This window comes from Pongo abelii, chromosome 15 (assembly GCF_028885655.2).
Source record: "Pongo abelii isolate AG06213 chromosome 15, NHGRI_mPonAbe1-v2.0_pri, whole genome shotgun sequence".
Taxonomy (NCBI): Eukaryota; Metazoa; Chordata; class Mammalia; order Primates; family Hominidae; genus Pongo; species Pongo abelii.
In genome coordinates, this window is record NC_072000.2 from 98969046 (window position 1) to 98993321 (window position 24276).

A 24276-nucleotide genomic window follows, 5' to 3' on the forward strand; every position below is an offset into this window, starting at 1 on the left:
AAGGAAGGGGCTGTCCCGGGGCGGGGCCAGGGAGGGGTGGAGACAGGGCCGGCTGTGGTCAGTGACAAGTGCTGGCTGCAATCCAGTCAGTCCTCTGCCCTTTCCTGAGCCCGAGGGACTGCCACCTCCACTGTGTGCACGCTTAGCTACGGGACACAGTAAGTACCGATGCCGCAACGGGAGGTCCCGAGGGCTTGAGGGCATGTGAGGTGAGGAGAGGATGGACTCTAGAGTTTTGGGGTTTGGGGGCTGCAAAGCTCTGAAGGAGTCTCATCTCTGCAGTTTCAGGTATCCAAGGCAGCAGAGGTGAGTGGGTCCCCCGAGCTCTGTGATCTTATGCTCCACACTAACTCTGGGAGAGCCTCCGTTTCCTCATAGGTAAGATGGAAATAATTATACCCTCTGGATGGTGTGACTGAAGATTAAATACAGCAGGTGCTCTCACTCAGCACATCTGGCCATGTCTGCAGACACGTTTGGTTGCCACAACTGGAAGGGGAGTGGGGGTTAGTGGCATCTAGAGGCCAGTGATGCTGCTGATGATCCCACAATGCCCAGGACAAGATCACAAAGCATCATCCTGTTCGAAAGGTCAACAGGATCAAGGTTGAGAGACCCTGAAATAAGGCCATGGGGACAAAATGTTGGCTGGATAGGAGGTGCGCAGTAAGTGGCAGCTTCTGGTGTTTTCTGTGCCTGGAGTCTTGGGCCTTTAGAAATCAGGAGCAATGATCCAATATTATCTGCTTCCCTGAAATAAGGGCATCTTGCCTGGAGGCTGCCACCCAGGCCGGTCATGGCAGCTGCTCATGATGAGACAGTAACCATTTGGCAGTTTGTTAAATGAAAAAAATGTAGAAATAAAGTAAGCAGAATTTTTAGTTTTTCTGAAGGTAAGGCTTTTGGCCAGATACGCAGCAATAAAAGAGGAAACTGCTTCCTTGGGCCAGTGTCCTTGCTCATAGATCAGGAAACTGAAGCGTGAAGAATACAGGTGGCAGATGCCTGGAGGTGACGGATGTGTTCATGGTGCTGATGGTGATGATAAGTGACAGACGTAGACTCATCTCCAAACTTGTCAGGTTGTAGACATTAAATATGTGCAACTTTATGAATAGCAGTCATGTCTCAATCAAGTGATTTTAATAAATAAAAGGAAGCCAGAGCTGAGAGACAGGGAGGGAGTTGTTCAAGGTCACCTGGCAAATGAGCCCCGGGGCAGGGAGAGCTCAGCTCTGGGTGGCCAGCCTGGCTTTTTCCACTGCTCAGTGTCCAGCTTGCAGTCTAATGTCTCTGAATTACAGAGAAGGAGACAGGGGTCAGTTCATTCATTCGTTCATTCTACAAAGGTTTATGGAGCATCTCTCATGACTGCAAGCTCTTGAAGGTGAGAGCAGCACAAATGAGGGTCCCATGGAGAGAGAGGCCGGAATGAAAAATGTCAATGACAAATGTATATATAAAGGCACACGTGTAATTGAAAGAGCTTTGAGAGAAACAGTCAAGGGACCGTTCCAGAGAATAGCCGTGGAAGGGGAAAAGGTCCAATGTGATAAGGTATTGCAAAGAAGTGACATTTAAGCAAAGGTCTGCAGCCTATGCAGAAGTTGGCCTCAGTGAGAAAGGTCAGGGGAGGGTTCCAGTAGAGAGGGAAGGTATGCAAAGGCCCAGAGTTAGGACAGAACTTGCTGTGTTTGAGAAACTGGGAAAAGAAGAGTGAGCCTGGGGGTATCACGTGACCCAGGGCAGAGCAGGTCCAGGCTAGCTACAGCCAGGTCACAGGAGCCCTAGTGGATTAGAGCACAAATCAAAGTTAGCATTTACCCAAAACACAGGAGTTGGCCATGAGTTTCTTAGGCGAGGAAGCGCTGAGACCATATTTATGACTGAAGGAGATTATTTTACATGCTGTATATAGAAAGCCTTGCAGGGCAAAGAAAGGAAGTTACTGGGGTAGCCCAGGGGAAGATGATGGGAGCTTCCATCGGGGGCAGTGAGAAAGCCAGGGAGAGGCGGCAGCTTTAAGACCTGTTTTGGAGATAGAACTGACAAGCCTTGCTGATGGGCTGGAGTGGAAGAGGAAGTCAAGATTATGTCTTCTGGGAAGTTCTGTTACTGGGTCTTTAGGATCTAGAGGAAGCTGTGACTTTGTCTCTCATCTCTGCCTGGGCTCCAAGCCTCACATTCCTTTTTGTAATTAGAAGATATTGGACAGACCCTCCTCACTAACACAATTCCCACAGCTGAGTCCAGGGTAGAACTGGGCAGGACTTCACTGCCCAACACGGGAAATATCAGCCAGCAGATTTGGGTTTCATGGATGGTGGGGGGCCAGCAGAAAGACTGACCAGGGCCTACCCATCACATCCCCACCACCTGCCACCTCAATTCACCTTGGCCTGAGATGACAGATGAACTTGACTGATCCTCTCTCTTCCCCCTGCAGAAACACTAAAGCCAGAGACCAGGAGAGGGGCAGCCCAGCCAGGCTTTCAAGGCACTCAGTAGAGGCCGGTCTGGGGGATGGGAGGCTCCCAGGGCTTCACCTATCTTTGTCAAAGCCATGTATTTCCACCAGAGGCCCAAGAGTGCGATGGCAAACCCTGGGTTTGAAACTAAGAAGCGTAAAACAAGCACTGAGGACTCCACTGCCTCTTGGAGTGACCTCTCTGACCCTCTGTTTCTTCTTCTGCACTGTTAGGATAATGATACTAATTCCATGTTGCTGTGGAGAAGTATAAATGAGCTAATATAGGTGAACCGCATGGGGATACCAGGAGGTGAGGTCAAGGAGGAACGAGGTATCACTCCTCAGAGCCACTCAGAGACAGGCTGTGCACGAGTCAGAGGAACCTGGATTTTAATTCTGGTTCCATCACTCAGTAGCTGGAACAAGCTATTCCATTTCACTTAGCCTCAGTCTATTCAATCTGTAAACTAGAGTGAGTTTACTTTTGGAAAACTCTGTAAAATAGAGAGCTTACTTTTGGTGAAGGTTAAACATAGTAATATTTATGGAGTGTCTAGTAGGGCTTTAATAATTAGTGGTTTTACTGAAAAATAGAGAGAGTGGGCCCAGAGGAAGCAAGATTTCTGGGTCTCAAACATTTAGCCCAGGAGAACCTAAGTGAACCCGGGGCCCTCTCCAAACAGACCCTGGGGGAGACTCAGTGCACACCCAGAGAAGCAGCTCCTCCCCATCGGATCTCTAGCACTTGGCAGGGGGCAGGGTCTTGAGGGGGTGTCCACAGCACATGGCAGACTGCAGATGAAGAAACTGAGGCCCAGAGGGGGTGAGGCTTGCGCAGGGTGACCTAGTAGCTGCATAGATGGGAGAATGGAGGCCGGGGCCTCACTGAGACTGTCTGGTCAGCTGCCCCTGGGCTCTATCCAAGAAGGAAAGTCCCCTGCTTCTGAAGCTGTTCTCGAAATTATCAGCTAAGTGTGACCCTGTGGGGGGTTGAGCCATATTGTTTCTTTAGCAGCATCTCCATATATGGCTGGTTCCAACACTTGGCAGGAGGGACCATATTGTACTGTAAAATAGACTCATTTAGAGAAGCCAGAGATTAAACCACCCACCCATGTCCTTCAAAGCTCTCCAGGCAAGTGCCACGGTGGGAACAGGTAGGGAGTGTCAGTGGGGGGAAGCCCAGACTCTGCTCACTCATTATCTGCAGATTAGGGCTATTGTTGGTGGCTACTAAGTTAGGGATTTCAAAATCAGGAAGATGCAGTACAGGAACAGAGGAGGCAGGACTCTGCAGAGTCGGAGTGATAACCGGGTCTGAGTCCAAGCTTTGCCAATGTTAGCAAGCGACTCCATCTCTCTGAACCTCGGATTACCCATCTGTAAAATAGAGCTAGCAGCAAGACGTACCTTTTTGGGTGGTGCAGGGCCGAAGGAGTTGGCACAGTGCCTGAAAGAGGGTGCGGGCAATGCGCCCAACTGCTGTGGCTGCTGGGTTCGGTGCTGGGTTCGGTTCTGCAGGCAGAAACTTCTACATGAGCCTCCTTCTCGGAGGGAGCTCAGCGCGCAATTTGGAGGCTGGGCTGGCAAGGGTGACCTGCTGGAGCTATTCAACTTCACTTAAAGACAGGCCTGCAGTCCAAGCCTGCCCAATTCCTGAGACCATTCTCTCTCCACTGCTGAGCCCCACAGCCACTCTGCAAGCGATTTCCCACCCAGCTGTTTGGGGCCCTTTGGAGTTTGGTTTTAATTGGGTCACAGGATGCTGTGACAGGCTGCCCCTGCCTGGTGGGGATCTGGGGGCCCTGATGACATTGTGCCCATGGAGAGAGCCCAGCAGAAAGGGATTCCCTCCAAGGCAACACACAGGGCAAAGCTCACATCAGAAGCCAGGCAGGCCCTCTGCACCTGGTAATTAGCCGGCCCGGGTGCTGTCAGGCTCAGTGGTATGTGTGTGTGTGAAGCATGTACCCTATGGTACAGTTGAGAATATGGGGGCCTCAGATGGGGCTTTTGCCGGAAACTGCCATGCCTACTGCTCACACTTCCATAGCACGTGCCCCCAAGCACCCCGTGGTGTAGGTGCTGTTATTATCACTATCTTACAGTTATGGAGCAGTGGCTCAAGGTGTAACTGATTTGCCCAAAATCACACTACAAGGACACAGCAGGGCTGAGATTTGAACCCAGGCAGCGGCTTCAGAGCCTGGGCTGTTTCCTACTGCAGAGGGAGGAGGCAAGACTTCTACCTGTAGCCAGATGGGGAAGCATGGGCACAGGAACGGCTCCTGGGTGAAGTGGAGGGAGGAAGAGGAGGACTGAAGGCGAAGTCCACGTCAGGAGTGATGGGAGACCCCACAAAGCCCTCCCTGAGAAGCGCTAGAGACAAAGATGAGTGCCTCCTCATCTGGAAGATGAAAAGGTGTCCTTGCCTGCATGGGCTGCCGTCACAAAGTCCCAGGGGCTAGGGGGCTTCAACAACAGAAATTTCTTTCTTTACAACTCTGGAAGCTGGAAGTCTGAGACTGAGGCACCAGCAGGATTTGTTCCTTCCAAGGCCCCTCTCCTTGGCTCACAGGTGGCTGCCTTCTCCCTGTCGTCACCTGGTTTTCCCTCTGTGAGTGTCTCTATCCTGATCTCCTCTTTTTAATTTTTGTGTAAGGACGTAGTCATATTGGGTTGGGGCCCACTCTAGTGCCTCATTCTAACTCAATCCCCTCTTTAAAAGCCCTGTCTCCAAATATAGTCACATTCTGGGGTATTGAAGGTTAGGACTTCAGCATATGCATTTTGGGGGGCACAATTCAGCCCAGAAGAGGAGGACAGTGGGGATGTCCATATGAAGAGGGCAGGCAGAATTCTTTAGGAGGGGAAGGTGTCCCTCTGTGGGACAAGGGTGGCATGGAGCAGCCCCTGGGGGAAGGAGAAGGGGACAGTTTGCATACTGGTATCCTGCCTACCCCAGGGTGAACACTCACTCAGCGTTTGCTGAATGAACAGGGCAAGGCCAGCAGTGCTGATGGTCCCAGGCATGCAGCTGGTCTGAGTTCATAGAAGGACCACAGCGCCCTGCCATGTGCCAAACCAGGACACCAGAGGGAAGGCCAGAAGCTCACATGGAAGCAGCTTAGTTCCCTGGTAACCTCGAGATGCTGATGAGACAGAGCAGAGCAGGGGGATCCCTCTCCCTCCATATCCCATCCTCTAAACTGTGTCCCTTGATGTGGATGGGCAGACAGGGTTCCTGCCCTGGCAGCCAGACCCCTGCCTTGGGTCTGCACCTCCTCTCCCTCCTTCCTCTCCCCATCATCCCTAAATCTTTGTCCTCGAGCCACTGCCACCCTGTGTAAACCCTCATGCCCAGTCTCGGGGGTGCCATCTCTTCTCTTTGAAGCTGAATGGACCAAACCTACCCATTGAGTGTTGGGTGGGGACATCTCTGGAAAGTCAGCACCTGGACCAGCCCCACCCCTCTCTGAGGACACCTTCTTTCCCTTTCAGAACAAAGAACAGCCGCCATGCAGCTCTTCCTCCTCTTGTGTCTGGTGCTTCTTAGCCCTCAGGGGGACTCCCTTCACCGCCACCATCCCCGGGAGATGAAGAAGAGAGTCAAGGACCTCCATGTAGGTGCCACGGTGGCCCCCAGCAGCAGAAGGGACTTTACCTTCGACCTCTACAGGGCCTTGGCTTCCGCTGCCCCCAGCCAGAACATCTTCTTCTCCCCTGTGAGCATCTCCATGAGCCTGGCCATGCTCTCCCTGGGGGCTGGGTCCAGCACAAAGATGCAGATCCTGGAGGGCCTGGGCCTCAACCTCCAGAAAAGCTCAGAGGAGGAGCTACACAGAGGCTTTCAGGAGCTCCTTCAGGAGCTCAACCAGCCCAGAGATAGCTTCCAGCTGAGCCTCGGCAACGCCCTTTTCACCGACCTGATGATGGACCTGCAGGACACCTTCGTGAGTGCCATGAAGACGCTGTACCTGGCAGACACTTTCCCCACCAACTTTAGGGACTCTGCAGGGGCCATGAAGCAAATCAATGATTATGTGGCAAAGCAAACGAAGGGCAAGATTGTGGACTTGCTTAAGAACCTCGATAGCAACGCGGTCGTGATCATGGTGAATTACATCTTCTTTAAAGGTAAGGCTCTTGGGCCCAAACCTGCACTTTCTTTGGCTTTTCTGCTGCTTTTATCTAAAGAATACCCAATTCCCTCACATACGTAAAAGACGGGGAGTACATTAAGTTCTTTCGGGTGCCTGTTGAGAAAAATTAAGTAAACAAGCAGCCAGAGAAGGTAAGATGAATGCCTTCTCGCTGTGGATGGAATTAGTGAGCCTGAGATGCTGTTTCCTCCATGGAGGAAGAGCTGGTTACTGTCTTTGGGCCCCTGGGGACATCTGAAGCCCCAGCTTTCATACAGGCTCTGAAGCATGAACCCATTGTGGCCACCATGGCAAAGACACCAACACCTTAGCCACTCAGGGCAGGACACGGACCCCAGAAGGGCTTAGAGGGCATTTCCCAGTCCCCCGTATCCCCCAGATCCTGGCCCCTCTGCCCTCATAGAGGCCAAGACTCCCTCAGACAAATGCTTGTTCCTCTGAAGTGCCTCCTCCTGACTCCTCAGCAAGAGCTGACCTCTGCTTATCTCCCTGACACTCCTTGTAAGCATTCCTGCTCACCTCTGCAGCTCCTGCCAGTTGCTGACCCTGAGGAAAGCAAGAGTGGATAGAGAGGAGAAGAGAGGAGAGGAGAGGGTGGGAAGGGTTGTGGAGGAAGGTAAATTGTTAACACCTCCCCTTCCTGTGGTCACAGATCATGAGTATCTTTGGCCATTTGGGTGGCTATAACAAAATACCGTAAACCGGGTGGCTTAGCAACAACAAACATATATTTCTCATAGTTCTGGAGGCTGAGAAGTCCAGGATCAAGGCACTGGCAGATGCAGTGCCCATTCCTTGGTTCATAGACAGTGCCTTCTTAGTATATCCTTGCTCGAAGGAGCAAGGCAGCTCTCTGTGGTCTCTTTTGTAAGGACACCGATCCTGTTCATGACAGCTCCACCCCCATGACCTAATCAACTCCCAAAGGCCCCCTGTCCTAATACCACCACCTTGGGGGTTAGGTTTCAACATATGAACAATGCGGGGACACAAACATTGAGACCACAGCAGTGAGTGTCGAACTTGGACTCTGAGATCTCCTATCTCCTGGTGCAGGGCGGTCCCCATTACACCAGATTGCTGAGGACAGCTGGAAAATAAGCTAAGGACGGTATTGGCTGGGGTCTTCCTTTGATAACGATTAAGAAATTGGAAACAGGCCAGGTGTGGTGGCTCACGCCTATAATCCCAACACTTTAGGAGGCCGAGATGGGCGTATCACCTGAGGTCAGGAGTTCGAGACCAGCCTGGCCAACGTGGTGAAACCCTGTCTCTACTAAAAAAATACAGAAATTAGCCAGGCATGGTGGTGGGTGCCTGTAATTCCAGCTACTTGGGAGGCTGAGGCAGGAGAATCACTTGAACCTGGGAGGTGGGGGCTGTAGTGAGCCAAAATTGGGCCACTGCACTCCAGCCTGGGTGACAGAGCAAGACTCCATCTCAAAAAAAAAAAAAAAAAGAAAAAGAAAAAGAAAATAAAAAGAGGTTGGAAACAATCACTTGTAGCGTTTTGTTCAGAAGTTCCCATAGGAAGGTCAGAGAAGGGTCATTGAAGACTTCCCAATGGGAAAAACCATTCATTTCCAGGATCCATACTAACTTCTCTCTAAAACTTAAATCAAAATATTGGGAAGAAAGTGCAAACAGAGAAGCTTACCCAGATATCAGGTAGCATTCACAGCCAGCCACATTTTTCACCCTCTTCACTTGGAGATTTGGTCTTTAGTAAAACGTTAGAGAATCAGAGAACATCAGGGGTCCAGGGCCTCTGAAGATGTGAAAACCAACCTCCTTGTTTTGCAAATGTGGAAGGAAAAGTCCCACGAAAAGTCCAAGAATGTGCTCAATGTTATAAAGAGACTTGCCTTGATATCCAAGAGGTTCAACAGTCACTGCTCTGAGGCTGCCATAAAGATGGTCTCTGCTGGCTATCTTTACTGTCTTCACTCCTTTTATTTGCAGCTGAGAATTTCTAATTCTGACACAAAATTCTTTTTCATTTTTCCCTTTTTTCATCTTTAGCTAAGTGGGAGACAAGCTTCAACCACAAAGGCACCCAAGAGCAAGACTTCTACGTGACCTCAGAGACTGTGGTGCGGGTACCCATGATGAGCCGCGAGGATCAGTATCACTACCTCCTGGACCGGAACCTCTCCTGCAGGGTGGTGGGGGTCCCCTACCAAGGCAATGCCACGGCTTTGTTCATTCTCCCCAGTGAGGGAAAGATGCAGCAGGTGGAGAATGGACTGAGTGAGAAAACGCTGAGGAAGTGGCTTAAGATGTTCAAAAAGAGGTACTTTCAGACTACCCCAGGGCCAGCCTAACCCCACACAGCCCCAGGGAGACACACACGCCCTACCAGGGCCACACAGCTCTGGTGGGAAGGACTCACCCAGCCAAGGAGCTGCCTCCAAGCCCAGAGGCATCCTGTGACATCCAGGTCCCGGGGGCCGAGCCCAGTTGGAGGGACAAGGGCTGGAAACTGGGTTCCTTAGCGTGGTGCCAGAGTGGGCAGAGACCTCTGGGGCAGCCCACGTCCAAGTCCAGAGCAAGGGGAGGCTCATCCTAGAAAAGAGGCCAGAGGAGCCATAACCACCATTGTTCCTTGGGTTAAGGAGTCCTTTTTTAAACCATCAAAACTAAGAATCCAGTGCATTATGAAGCCAAGGGGTGAGGCTCAGTGTGCCAATGCCCCAGAACAGTCTAAGAAAGCTCCTTTTCCCTTTCCAGGCAGCTCGAGCTTTGCCTTCCCAAATTCTCCATTGAGGGCTCCTATCAGCTGGAGAAAGTCCTCCCCAAGCTGGGGATCAGTAACGTCTTCACTTCCCATGCTGATCTGTCTGGCATCAGCAACCACTCAAATATCCAGGTGTCTGAGGTGGGTTCAGAAGCTCCTATGCATCTGCTTCCCAAGATCTATTCTGTTCTATTCTATTCTATTCTTTCTATTCTATTCTAGTCTATTCTATTCTATTCTATTCTATTCTATTCTATTCTATTCTATTCTATTCTACTCTACCCCATTTCATTCCATTCCATTCCACTCAACTCCACTCCACTCCACTCCAGTTCACTCTATTCAATTCCACTCCACTCCACTCCAGTTCACTCTATTCAATTCCACTCCACTCCACTCCACTCCAGTTCACTCTATTCCATTCCACTCCATTCCACTCCTCCACTCCTCTCGTCCACTCCACTCTACTCCTCCACTCCACATCTCCACTCCGCTCCACTCCTCCACTCCACTCCACTCATCCACTCCCCTCCTCCATTCCTCTCCTCTGCTCCACTCCACTCCTCCACTCCACTCCTCCACTCCACTGTACTCCACTCCTCCACTCCACGCCACCCCTTCACTCCTCCACTCCCATCCTCCACTCCACTCCACTCTTCCACTCCTCTCCTCCACTCCACTCCTCCACTCCACTCCACCCCTCCACTCTCCACTCCACTCCTCCACTCCACTCTTCCACTCCTCTCCTCCACTCCACTCCTCCACTCCACTTCACTCCTCCACTCCACTCCACTCCAGTTCACTCTATTCCATTCCACTGCACTCCACGCCACTTCACTCCAGTTCACTCTATTCCATTCCACACCACTCCATTCCTCCACTCCACTCCAGTTCACTCTATTCCATTCCACTCCACTCCACTCCATTCCATCCCATTCCATTCCACTCTATCCATTCTATTCTGCTCCATTCCACTCCACTCCACTCCTCCACCCCACTCCACTTGTCCACTCCACTCCAGTTCACTCTATTCCATTCCACTCCACTCCACTTCAGTTCACTCTATTCCATTCCACTCCACTCCACTCCATTCCACTCCATCCCATTCCATTCCATCCCATTCCATTCCACTCTCCTCCATTCTATTCTGTTCCATTCCACTACACTCCACTTCTCTACTCTTCCACTCCACTCCTCCACTCCACTCCAGTTCACTCTATTCCATTCCACTACACTACACTCCTCCACTCCATTCCACTCCTCCACTCCACTCCATTCTTCCACTCTACTCCACTCCTCCACTCCACTCCACTCCATTCCATTCTATCCCGTTCCATTCCACTCTATTCCATTCTATTCTATTCCATTCCACTCCACTCCACTCTACTCCATTCTATTCTATTCTATTCCATCCCACTCCACTCCACTCCTCCACTCCATTCCTCGACTCCACTCCACTCCAGTTCACTCTATTCCATTCCACTCCACCCGACTCCATTCCCTTCCATCCCATTCGATTCCACTCTACTCCATTCTATTCGATTCCATTCCACTACACTCCACTTCTCTACTCCTCCACTCCACTCCTACACTCCACTCCAGTTCACTCTATTCCATTCCACTCCACTCCTCCATTCCATTCCACTCCTCCACTCCATTCCATTCCACTCCTCCACTCCATTCCATTCCATCCCACTCTACTCCATTCTATTCTATTCCATTCCACTTCACTCCACTCCTCCACTCCACTCATCCACTCCACCCTTCCACTCCACTCCATTCCACTCCTCCACTCCACTCCACTCCACTCTATTCTATTCTATTCCATTCCATTCTACTCTATTCTATTCCATTCCATTGCAGTCAACTCCACTCCACTCTCTACTATTCTATTTCACTCCTCTCCCCTCCACTCCATTCCATTGCAGTCCACTCCACTGCACTCCACTCCTTTATTCTATTCTGTTTTATTCTATTCTATTCTATTCTATTCTATTCTATTCTATTCTCTCCCTCTCCCTCTCTTTTCCCCCAAGTAACAAAAGTTTCACTTTGTGTCTTATCCTTCATTGTGTCTTATCCTTCATGTAATGGGAAGCCATATCCACCACTGTTCCTTGAGTTAAGGAGTCCTGTTTTAAACAATCAAAACTAAGAAGGCACTTCCTAGCTATATGATCTCCAAAAAATACTTGACTCTCTGAGCTTCCTTTCTCTCTTCTATGAAACTGAAGAATTACGCCTTGCTCCAAGATGTCATGAGAATTCAATGACAGACACATGCGAAGTCACCCCCCAGCACAGTGCCTGGGGCAGAGTAGCTGCTCCATTGTTCCATTTCCTACTTGCTCCATGGCTCAGTTGAACAGATACTTAGAGGGTGATGCCCATAAGCAGAAGCTTTGCAGTTTGCTATGATGACTTCACCCACCCCTGGTGGCCTGGTGATGCCTGGTGTCTCCCCTGCAGATGGTGCACAAAGCTGTGGTGGAGGTGGATGAGTCTGGAACCAGAGCAGCGGCAGCCACGGGGACAATCTTCACATTCAGGTCGGCCCGCCTGAACTCTCAGAGGATAGTGTTCAACAGGCCCTTTCTGATGTTCATTGTGGATAACAATATCCTCTTCCTTGGCAAAGTGAACCGCCCCTGAGGTGGGGCTTCTCCTGAAATCTACAGGCCTCAGGGTGGGAGATGAAGGGGGCAATGCTATGGCCCATCTGTATGCTGGTAGCTAGTGATTTACACAGGTTTAGTTGACTAATGAGGCATTACAAATAATATTACTCTATGATGATTTCTTCCACCCACACAACTGCAAGATACAGGTACCTTGGGGAAATTTGAAGAACATTCAATCTTGCCCTCACTGTTCATCAGTGAAGACTAGCACTGAGATCCAGAGAGGCTGGATGACTTGCTCAAGTTCACCAGCATGGTAGTGACAAAGAGAGGTCCAGAGTCCAGGCCCTTGATGCCCAGCTCAGTGCCACAAAGCTCAGTAGGAGGGTTGTTCCAGTGGATGCGGGCCACCAGGAAGCACAGGTCCAAGGCTGGCCCCCCACCTATCAGCAACAACAACTGTCAGTTCATCCTGCATGGGAAAAATGTTGGAATGGGAGTCTGAAGTGGGGCTACTGTTTTGGTCCTAACGTGCTGTGTGACATTGGGACAACACTTCCCCTCTCTGGACCTCAGTTTCCCTCTGTATACAAGGATCAGATTCTTGCTGTGATCCAAGAACTCCTGAAATCATATAGAAAGGCTGGGGTGGGCCCTGTCAATCGTGGTTGATTTCAGTACACTCAAGTGCTATTCATCCTTTAAGAAAAACATTTGGATATCAAGGTGGAAATGGCCCATTTAATGATTGATTATATCATTTCGTGGATATAGTTATAATCTTATGGGCCTGGCTGGGAGTGGAAGAAGGGAAGCCTTTTGCAAATAGTACAGTATCAGTTGCAGGTGCCAATGACTAACTTTTTGAATTTTATGTTGGCATTAACAATAAAGCATTTTGCAAACACTGGTTATAACTGTCTTTATGGAGGCAGCTCTGGGAATGGTGACATTGATAGCTTACCATGCTCCAAGCTGGGTGCCTGGCCCTTCACCTGGATGGTCGCATTTGCCCCTCATAAGACTCCCATGAAGAAAGGCACCACTGCTATCCCATCTGTTATTCACAGATGGGAAAGGCAAGGCTTGAAGTGGTTAGGTGGCTTACCCAGTCACATATCTTCTAAGTGGCGCAGCCAGAATTTGGCGGGGGGAGTGCAACCAAGAGCCCTACACTCAGTCCTGTGCTCTGTGCTGTGGAGGAGAGATGACCAGGAGCAGAAACTTCATTCAGGGGCATCTCAGGCACCAGCTCCCCCATGAGCCAGGTAAGTTCCCTCCATCCCTTCACCAAGCACCATGTGTTTCCTCATCTGCCGAATGAAGAGGATCAGATACTCAAGAATGGAATGAGTGGGTGAGTGAGTCCTTCGCTGCACCCAAGTCTGACTCTCTGTGCGCCTGCTCACCCCACCCTGCATGTTCTAAGCATGCTTCCATGAGGCTGTGCCCCACCCTCTGATTCTAGAGTCTGGACTGTATCAGAGATGAGTGCCTACTAGAGGTAACAAGGTCAGGACCCCGAGCCTTGTCCATCCCCTAAAGTACTGAGCCCCCACCATGCACCAGCCCATGCCATGCGCTTTGCACTTGTGATATCACCCATCCCTTGACAACCCAGCAAGTTCTATTATCATTCCCATTTTACAGACAATAACGTAAGTGCTTTCCCAGGGTCCCACAGCTGGTGACAGTGAGGGCCCAGGGTCTGAGAGCCCAGATCGCACATGTGCGGGCTGGTAGCGGGGCAGATGGCAGCAATCAGACTGAGACATTTCTCTGTAATTGTGCTGTGGGCTCAGGGTGGCTCTTTACGACGGGGCCCCTTCGTGGGGTCATGCACTCCTGTGTGCTTTCCCTTGCATCATGCCTTGCCTGTCTTGGCAAATACTTCTCTGGAGTTTATCCAGCCAGCCCAAGGTCACAGGGAAGCCCTGTCTGTGTCTCACATGGAAGGCCAAGGTCCATCACTGTCCAAACTTTACTCAGCAAACAGTCACAAAGCAGCTCCTGTGTGAGGGGTCAGGGGTGGGTTCACTGTGGTCTCTACTGCGTGTCACACATTGAAGCACTGTGCTGGGGGTCATCGCAGGCTGTTTAACTCAATTGTCACATGAGCCTGGGTGCACAAAATGGTAGAGCAGCTCAGAGAGAGATGGACAGAGAGAGAGCATGAGCCTCTGAGGAGTCAGGTTTTCGTGGATGAGGGGACGCTAAGATGGCTTTGGAACTTCAGTCTGGGCCTGCACAGGGCATGTAGAGGAGACAAGGAGGAGGGAGGTGGCTGTGCTGGTGGTTCAGTGACAGAGATCCTGAATGGGAGGCCAATGTTTTGTCTGATCTCTTTCATCCCAATTTCAGGGTAGTTTGGTTATCCATGCCACACTCCAAGTGTCCCCTGGGCCCTTTCTCTCCCTCACCCTCCTGTCTGCACAGGAGTAGATGCCTCCATGCAGCCCTCCCAGGACGCTCACCTCTATCCACAGCTGCTTCTCCAGCACCCACCAGGCCCTCCCATGGAATGAGCTCACCTACAGGGTAAAATCAGGTCACGGTCACATATAGGCCTGACTACTCCCCTCAGGACCCTCATTCACAGCCACCGTATTAATTTGCTGGGGCTGCCGAAACAAAGTGTCCTCGTCTGGGAGGCTGCAGTAGATTTGCTGATACTGATTTGCTAGCGTTGCTGAAATTGATTCAAGCTTGATTCTGGAGCTTGAATCTAAGATCAAGGCATGTGCAGGGCTGGTTTCCCTGAGGCCTCTTCCGTTGGTTTGCAGGTGGCTGTCCTCTCCCTATGTCTTCACATGGTCCTCCTCTGCATGTGCCTGAGTTCCAGCTTCCTCTCCTCTCCTCATCTCCACCTGTCCTGTAGGATTAGGGCCCCCCGATGACCTCATTCTAACTTAATAACCTCTTTAAAGGCTCTATCCCCAAATACAGTCACGTTTAGAAATATTGAGGGTTAGGACTTCAGTGTATGAATTTTGGGAGGATGCAACTCAGCCAGGCTCACTCTTATCATTACAGCTGCACTAGTGCCATGCCTGGTTCCTAGTGGACACCCCAGGAACAGCCATCCATCCAGACTGATGTCCCGTGACATCCCCTACACTCCACGGCTCATCACATCACACTCGTCTCCAGTCGGTCTGTCTGCCTGGAAGTCCCACACCTGTTCCCACATCCACTGTCTGGGAGGTCCTTTTCATGCTTCAAAGCCAGCTCGGTGTCCTCCTTTGTGCAAAAAAATGTCCTGACCTCTCAGAACTTCATTCTATCTCTCTGTCGATCTTTCTCTGAACTCCTCTATCATTTTGTGCACCCAGGAACGTGTGACAATTGAGTTGAACCGGCTGCAAAAACGAAAAAGAAGAAATGCTGAGTTAAACAGGCTGCAACGACCCCCAGCACGGTGCTTCAATGCATGAAATGCATCAATGACTTGCAGCAGAGGCCACACTCAGCCCCCTCTGCCCTTTGAGTTTTTGCAGCTCTTGCCAAGATCATTCTTGTTCTTAGAAAGCCCACCGTTATTTTCCTCTCTAGCCACATGGATTCTAAAACCTCCTCTTGTGAGCTGTAATCAGAATGCGGAGAAGTAATACAAGGTTAGTGCCCAGGACTCCTTCTCCCACCTCTCCCTGCAGAGACTCAGATTTTTTTTTTTAAATGACCTTGTCCTTCGGGGGAAGAACTTCCCACCACAATGAGCAGCCATGCCCAGCCTACCCTTGACTGTGGGGCTTACTTAGCTCATCCATCCAAAGGCTATTCCTGGGGTGCCTAGTGGGAATCCAGGCATGGAGCTAGTGCAAGCGCAATGATAAGAGTGAGCCTGGCAGACACTGACCCCAGCAATAACCATGTAAACAAATAAACAGAACTACAAACTATGATGACAACAATTCATCCGTCCACAGATATTAACTGAATGGCCACTGTGTGCCTGGCACTGTTCCAAGTGCTGAAGAAAAATGAAGAAAACAAAAATCCCTGCCCTTGTAGAGGAGACATTGTAATGTGGCAAGATAACATAATGAAAAAGAATGAAGAATAAAACAGAAAAGTAAAATGGATTGCACGTCACTTGACGACAAGTACTGTGGAATGAGGCTGTCATCTAAATGGAACACAGAAAGTGGAACATGGCGACATCTCAGCCAAAAGACCTGGCAGACACCACCTTGGCCAAGGGATCGAGGTTGGCATCGCCAGCTGTGAGCAGTGCTGACATCTTGTTCTCTTTGATATGGCGTCATGAGCAGGCTGCTTCCTCTTGGTGGGATCTTCCCCCAAACCCAGAACTTCTTCTAATCACGAGAAAATGACAGCCAATCTCAAGTTCAGGGACATTTGGCAAAATAGCCACCACTCCTACTTAAAAATGTCGAGGTCATGAAAGGCAAGGAAACCCTGGGAAATTGTCATTGGCCAGAGGAAACTAAGCAGACATGACGACTAAATGCAATGTAGAATCCTGGGACAGAAAAGGACATCAGTGGGAGAGCTGGTGAAACCCAAGTAAGTCCAGGCTGTACCAATGTCCACTTCCCAGTTCTGAGGAACATGCTGTGGTCACGTGAGATGTCCACATTTACGTTAGGGGAAGCAGGGAGAGTGTATATGGGACCTCTCTGTATTGTTTTTATAACTTTTGTGTAAATCCAAAACTGTTTTAAAAAGTTTTTTAAATTATACTTTAAGTTCTGGAGTACAGGTGCAGAATGTGCGGGTTTGTTACATAGGTATACATGTACCATGGTGGTTTGCTGTACCCCCTTTTTTAAAGAAAATGTTTCAAAAAGAAAAACAACCAATTAGGGGAGGGCACATGAGTGGGGTTGGGAATTACAAAGGCAGAAGCAGGAGACCAGTTAAGGAAGAGAACGGGGCACTAAGAGAGGCAATCAGGAGGACCTTCCGCAGCCAGGGCCCTGAGGGTCTCCCTGAGGTGGTGCAATTGAAGCAGAGTTCTGAGGGACAAACAGGTGTAGACACCGTGAGTCTCAGAAGTGGGAAAAGGGGAGTGCTGTGCACGAAATTGAGAGACGGTGCCTGTGGCAGCTGCTGGGGAGGGAAAGAGAAGGTGGGATGGGAGGCCCATCCCTTCCTTGGCCACAAGGACACTGAGTAGGGTGCTAAGACGGGAGTAACAGTAATAATAACAGGCAGCACTTGGAGGCTGTGTCCTGTGTGTCTGGCACTTGCCTAAGCCCTTTGTGCACATTGGCTGAGTTAATGCAGAGGTGAACTGAGAGGCACCTGGGGCAGGGACTGGGGGACAGGAAGCAGGTGACATCTCCGGTCCTCTCCAGCGTCCTTAGAGCAGGTCCACAGTACTGATCCTTCTCTGCCACCCTTCTCCAAGACCACCTTGGTGGGAGTAAGGGGCTCTAAGGTGACAACAGACACAGGAGCCACAGACAAAAGACACAAGACACTTTTGACTCCCAGGAGAACCTAGTATGGGCATCCACACGCCCTTCCTGATGGTGACTTTTTACGTAGACATGCAGAGTGCAGTTAACCAGCTGCTCCTGCACACGTCTGGATCGCTACTCACACATCTGTGCACATGCGTGAGTGTGTGTGTGCGCGTGTGTGCACACACACACACAGCCTCCTGGAGCACTGTGGCTTCTGGAGCACTAACACAGCTACCGCCTCTGGTTGTGCTGAGCTGAGCACCCATTGCCAGCTGGGGTGGGGAGAGGGCGGGCACTTTCCCTGCGTGACCCCGTTTAACCCTGTCAGTGCCCCACTGAGGTGGTCCCTGTTGAATGACAGAGGAAGAACCTGAGTCGGGACCCCCAGAGAGGTGTCTCCACTAAGCAGAAGCCTCCGTTTCTCTCCCAGCCTCTCCCAGAGGGGCTGCTCTGAAGCGGGTGGATTTGATCAGGATAATCAAGGTAAATGATCCTTATCCTGATCCATCACAAATGTTAAGGTACAAGGCTGTGGGGGTGGAGAGTGGGTGGAGTCTCTGCTGCCCGGTATCCTAAGCTGGGTGATCGCAAGCAGACAAACACGTGACCACCTCTCGGGCCACACAGGGGTAATGAATGTAATGAGGCCGAGGTTACAGGGTTGTTGAAGGCTCAGGGGAGACCAGGCAAAAAAAAAAAAAAAAAAGCTACGACCTGCGACCTCCCTATAGCAGTGTTTCTCAAACTCTGATTAACGTTACTTGAGGAGCTTGTTAAAAATACGTATTCCTGGCACTGATCAGATAAATCAGGATAAATCAGAATATTTGACACAGATTCTTTAAGCTCCCCCTTGGGATTCAAATGCACACAGATTTTTGGTGCTTTGCCACCTACAGTGCAAGAGAGGGCAGGGCTGTCCTGTTCAGTGCACTGTGACCCAGACGCTCAGGCCCCAGGAACTCCCCTACTCCCTCTGCTCCCTGTGGTGCCACCCACCTAGCTTTCATGTCTGAGGGTGGTCCTCAGATTCCTCCTAGAACAGGCCCAGAGGCTCTTAGCTATGTAAGTATCCATTCCTCCAATCACTGCAGAGCACTCACCAGGTAACAAGCACACACGCCCAGGCGAGTTCCCCATGCTCTTCCCCACGCTGATATCTCAGACTCTACAAATCTGCAGCTGCTGCCTAGGACTCTGTAAGTCCTTGAGCTTGGGACCCCTACCACACACAAGCGCTGGGCATGCCCCACAGGCGGGGAAGTGCTGGCCATATACACCCAGTGAAGCGGGAATTCCAGATAATGAGTAACTTTTTAGCACAAGTACCCATGCCCTTTGAATTGTGAGGTATCTTTGTTTGCTAAATCTGACAATTCTACCTGTAGGGAACAGGGATGATTGAGAAGCAGCTGCTCCGATGGCCAGAAGCCAACAGCCTCCCCTGCAGAGATGCGGGAAGTCCCAGGGACAGCAGGAAAGGCCAGGCACTGCACTGGCAGTGGGATTGGGGCTTGGGTCAGAAGAGGGTCAGGGCCACAAGGAAGGACCCTGGGGGGCTTCCTGCTACATAATATGAGGGCCGGGAGCATAACAAAGGATTGACTTATCCATGATTGCATCAAACTGAAGCCTGAGACAGAACATTCTGTGAGATCGCCTTGTTCACTGCAGAGGAGCTGACTCACACAGTTTTGTCTGGAAAGTGCAACCTGTGCCAGGAGTAGCCAGCCTGGGAGTAACAAAGAGGCTTTTCTACTGCAGGTTTTCCTAGAGCTCCTCTACCTAGCTGCAGAGATTGGTGGTGCTAGCCCAGAAAGGGGGGTCTTCTGGACCTGGGGACGATGCGGTTGGGCCTCAGGGTACTGGGAGGCCAGTAGGGGTGCTTCAATCTGGCCAGTGACCTGAAGGACTCATATTCTTAAGGATATCCTGGTGGCCACGTAGAAAACAGTCTGGTGGGATGAGGGTGGAAGTGAGGACCAGCTCAGAGGTCACTGAGGGTGCAGCCAGACAGGCTGGGACCCACATAGGCAGCAGAGATGGGGAGTAGGGATGTGGAGGGGGAGACCCAGCCCCACGCTGGGGGCCCCGAGGGGAGGTGGGGGCTGAGCCGGGAGAAGAGGCATCACCCACTCACTTCTTGCTTGCTGAATGACTGTGAGGAGCAGGAGGAGGAGAAAAAGAGCAAGCGAGGAAGTCAAGGGGGTTATTTGGGGGCAATGCTCCATGTGAGGATAGCTAAGGACAGTGCCAAGGAGGCCCCTGTGTCAAAATCCCAGGTCAAATTGTTAGTTACCAGAGGCCTCTGATAAAGACAGAGCCACAGGTAAAACGCAGCAAGCACAACCCCTCGACCCTAAAATCAGAAGCCTATCTGTGTCCTGGCGAGGAGAGAAGCACGATTGATCATCCACACCTCCAGGACGCAAGCCCGTTATTTCTGATGCAAAACCCAGGCTCCTTCCAGGGCTGGCACAGAGGACTGCCAGAGGAGTCAGGAGGCCTCCACCTTCCCCAGCTGGGCAACCTCAGGGGGTGTCTCCTTATCTCTGGGGTCACTGTGTCTTCATGGCCAGGCTGGGCACAGGTCAGCTGGGAGTGGAGCTGTGTTTGCAGGGAAGGAATGAGGGTGGACGCCTAAGCCAACCTGCCTGGTTCAGAATCCTGGCTCAGCTTGGCACTTACCAGCAGTGGCGGTGAGGTCTTGGGAATGAGCTTCGCTTCTCTCGTATTTCTGTTTCCTCATATCTAAAATTGAGGGAGTAATGGGACCCGCCTCAGTGGGTGTTCATGTGGATTCCATGTGCTCTTAAGCATAAAGAACAGAGCAGCTATGATGACCATCATCTATGTCACTGGGCCTCCGGGAGTGAGGGAAGGAGAGGCAGATTTGCTTAAGTACAAGGAAGGCGGAGGAAGGTAGTAAGGCATCAGCCATGTGGCACAGATTGTATTATGAGATTGACCGGTTTTCTTACCTCATCCTCAAATTTCCCTCTTTACCCGCTTCCCATGATTCCTGAGAGTCAAGAGGACTGGAGTTGTGGAATGTGTTAGTCATCTACTGCTGCAGAGTAAATAGTCCATGATTATCTCATGGAATTCCTGAGGGTCAGGAATCCAGGAGGGGCTAAGGTGCGTGGTTCCAGCTCGAGGTCTCTCTTGAGCTTGCTGTCAAGCTGTTGGCCAGGGCAATCCCAGAAGGCTCACTCATGAGGCTGTATGTAGAAGTTCTCGGTTCCTCCTTATGCGGGCTACTCACAGGGCTGCTCAAATGTGACTTAGAGAGAGAGAGACAGAGGTTTGTTTGTTTAGTGTCTGGGACTGAGAGAGGATATAGAGAGAAAGCACAAAAGAGAGAGAAAAAAAGAGAAAGGCAGAGAGAGAGATAGAGATAGAGACACAGATGGTTGTTTAATGTCCAGGACCAAGAGACAGACAAAAGAGAGAAAGCACAAAAGAGAGGGGAAAAAAGAAAGACAGAGAGAGTGGGACACACAGAGAGAACCCACAGCAGAAGCAGTAGTCTTTTTTTTTTTTTTTTTTTTTTTTTTTTTTTGAGACAGAGTCCTTTTCTGTCGCTCAGGCTGGAGTGCAATGGCGTGATCTCGGCTCACTGCAAGTTCTGCCTCCCAGGTTTGTGCCATTCTCCTGCCTCAACCTCCCAAGTAGCTGGGACTACAGGTGCTCGCCAACACGCCTGGCTAATTTTTTGTATTTTTAGTAGAGACAAGGTTTCACCGTGTTAGCCAGGATGGTCTCAATCTCCTGACCTCGTGATCTGCCTGCCTCGGCCTCCCAAAGTGCTGAGATTACAGGTGTGAGCCACCGCACCCAGCCAGAAGCATCAGTCTTTTTATAACCCAATCTCAGAAATGACACCCCACCCCTTCTGCCTTAGAAGGAAGTCACTAAGTCCAATCCAACGTGAGGGGAGGTAATTAAGCTCTATCTCTTCAAGGAAGTGGTATCAGACATTTGTGCACACATTTGTAAAATGACCAGAGCATTAGAACCTCAGAAACCAGCAGAGTAATTGCCCTCATAGTAGATTATTAATGTTTTAAAAAATGGGTGGACTAGCTGAAGGAATAAATGAACGAGAGAGTGAGCAGGATATTTCTGTCTCATTTCACATACAGAAAAGGCACTGAGGCTCAGAGCAATTAGGACATGTGTGAGGTTGTCTAGGCAGTAAGCGGTGGGGGCTGGCCTGGTTTGCCAGAACTCTGAGATGCAGCATGCAGTGTGCAGCAGTTCTGAAATGGAAGCCGGGGATGGCAAGCCACAGCAGCCACTCCCTCCCAGAGGGAGAACAGACCCAACACCAGGGAGGAAGGGATGGCTCAGCAGCCCTCAAAACAGAGTCAGGAGTTCTCCCTGCTCTTGCCAAACCCTCTGCAGGCACCTCTTATCCATATAGGGACACAGCCAAAGGCCTGACTGTGCTGAAGGAAATTTGCAAATCCTGCCTCAAATCTGCAGCTAGTGTCTCCCCCAGCAGCCACCAAACCAGGCCAGCACAAACCCAGCCAGAGAGCAGCATAGGTGTCAGGCAGAAACATGCTATTGACTCTATCCTTTTTTAACAGAGACCAGAGTCCTCTGGCCTTCCACAGAGAAGGCGGGGTATTCTCAGGGTTCTCTGGATCTGCTGGTGTCAGTCAGTATCTATTTCTTCTTCCTAAGAATTCTTTTTTTTTTTTTTTTTTTGAGATGGAGTTTTTGCTCTGTTGCCCAGGCTGGAGCGCAATGGCACAATCTCGGCTCACTGAAACCTCTGCCTCCTGGGTTCAAGGGATTCTCCTGCCTCAGCCTCCCGAGTAGCTGGGATTGCAGTCACCCACCACCACACAGGGCTAATTTTTGTATTTTTAGTAGAGACAAGATTTCACCGTGTTGGCCAGGCTGGTCTCAAACTCTTGACCTCAGGTGATCCACCTGCCTCAGCCTCCCAAAGTGCTAGGATTACAGGCATAAGCCACCGAACCCAGCCTCCTAAGAATTCTTAAAGGAGCTACGGTTGACAAAAGAGATTCAGAGAGGTAAAGAAATGGCCCTAAAGTCACCCAGCAAGTAGATGTGGCAAAGCCATGTTGCAAAAGAAGCCCTGGTGGGTGACACTCTTTGGATGGCCCCTGCCTCTCTGGAAGGCACCAACATTGGTTTCTCTCCGCCTCACCTTCCCATGCAGGTGGGCATGCTTGTGCTTGGGCTCCTGCTGGTTATGCCCCAGAAGCACACGCTTCCCTATTTGCAGTCCCAGCCCATGTGTGGACACAACCCATTTCCTAGGCTGTTCCTTAGCCCACTGCACCAAGTCAGCATTTAGGAATCAAGAGTGGCACCACAAAGGCAATAGCTGTGAAGACCACAAGCAGCATCACAGTGATCCAGCTTGCAGAATTCCAGTGTCTGATGGACTCTGTGTGTACTAAGGTGACTCCAATCCAAGGACAGTGAAAGTCACTATTCCTTGGACTAAGCATCTGCTTGTCCCAGGTCCCAGGCTGAGCATTTGATGTGAATCTTTAGTCTCTTCACTTTTGAGATAGGCATTACAGCCACACTCACACAGGTCCCAAAGGCCAGTGCCACCCACTACCTCTGCCATCTCCACTCTTGCATTCCACCGGATTCCCTGACCTTTAGAAATAGTCTCCTGGAGGGCAGGCCTGCTGGCTCAAACCTGTAATTCCAGCTCTTTGAGAGGCTGAGGTGGGCGGATTACCTGAGGTCAAAAGTTTGAGATCAGCCTGGCCAATATGGTAAAACCCCGTCTCTACCAAAAATACACAAATTAGCCAGGTGTGGTGGCAGTCACCTGTAATCCCAGCTACTCAGGAGGCTGAGGCAGGAGAATTGCTTGAACCCAGGAAGTAGAGATTGCAGTGAACTGAGATCTTGCCACTGCACTCCAGCCTGGGCAACAGAGTGAGACTCCATCAAAAAAAAAGGAAAAGAATAGTCCCCTGGAGCCCCTGGCCCTGACCTCCCAAAAGCCAGAGTGAACTTTCAATCTCACCATAGGCTGACACCCTGTGTCCATTTTAAGTCAGAGGACCATACCCATCCACAGTCAAAGGAGAGGGTGGTGACCGATGTGGACAAAGCTCCCGTTCAGCTGAGACCCCAATCAGTAAAGAAAATCTTTCCCTACACAGATCCACAGACAACCAAAGCCTTAAAAAGGCATCAACCCTAAAGCCTGTGAAAATGTCATTTTCTCTCCTGTGTTCAAGAATAGAAATGCCTTCCTTCATTTTTAAAGAAGGATCAGGGGATGGTGGCGAGAATCTGGATTTGGCATTGGATTGGTCTTCCCTAAACTCCAACAGCTCCTGCATTTAACAGCTAGGGGTATGTGGGCAAATCACATGATTAGACATAGGAAGCTTTTTCCTCCTTCCTAACTCCTCTTCCTGGAGGTTGACACAGACCAAAGCTTGGTAAGAAAACTTAGGATAAAAGAAGGGGCAGAGGCCGGGAAAGGTGGCTCATGCCTGTAGTCCCAGCATTTTGAGAGGCCAAGGTGGGTGGATCGATTGAGCCCAGGTGATTTAGACCAGCCTGGGCAACATGATGAAACCATGTTTCTGCAAAAAATTACAAAAATTAGCTGGGCATGGTGGTGTGTACCTGTAATCCCAACTACTCGGGAGGCTGAGGTGGGAGGATCACTTGAGCCCAGGATGTTGAAGCTGCAAATGAGGTGAGATTGCACCACTGCACTCCAGCTTGGGCTACAGAGTGAGTTCCTATCTCAAAAAAAAAAAAAAAAAAAAAAAAAAAGAGGGCAAAGATTTTTTTCAACATCATCAGAGATGGGAGCTATACAAGCTATACAAAG

The 24276-nt window shown here is 50.4% G+C and overlaps 1 protein-coding gene across 5 annotated transcripts; it reads left to right on the forward strand.

The window, feature by feature from the left end:
- Window positions 1-45: 45 nt before the first annotated feature.
- On the forward strand, window positions 46-12901 carry SERPINA5 (serpin family A member 5). 5 transcript variants are annotated; one of them, XM_024231752.3, is made up of 6 exons: window positions 49-158; window positions 283-378; window positions 5972-6607; window positions 8656-8926; window positions 9364-9511; window positions 11840-12901. In XM_024231752.3, the coding sequence occupies exons 3-6, from the start codon at window positions 5989-5991 to the stop codon at window positions 12020-12022; spliced, it is 1221 nt and encodes a 406-aa protein (XP_024087520.2). In that variant the 5' UTR covers window positions 49-158; window positions 283-378; window positions 5972-5988; the 3' UTR covers window positions 12023-12901. The 5 variants fall into 5 exon arrangements, with proteins under 5 accessions (XP_054386444.1, XP_024087520.2, XP_054386443.1 ...); XM_054530469.2 differs by lacking the exon at window positions 283-378 and having other exon boundaries at window positions 46-158; XM_054530468.2 differs by lacking the exons at window positions 49-158; window positions 283-378 and adding an exon at window positions 549-659.
- The last annotated feature ends 11375 nt before the right edge of the window (window positions 12902-24276 follow it).

Coding starts and splice junctions, on each gene's coding strand:
- SERPINA5 (XM_054530468.2), top strand. CDS start 551: ATGCCCAGGACAAGATCACAAAGCATCATCCTGTTCGAAAGGTCAACA. Junction 6,608..8,655: donor GAATTACATCTTCTTTAAAG/GTAAGGCTCTTG, acceptor TTTCATCTTTAG/CTAAGTGGGAGACAAGCTTC. Junction 9,512..11,839: donor CAAATATCCAGGTGTCTGAG/GTGGGTTCAGAA, acceptor TCTCCCCTGCAG/ATGGTGCACAAAGCTGTGGT.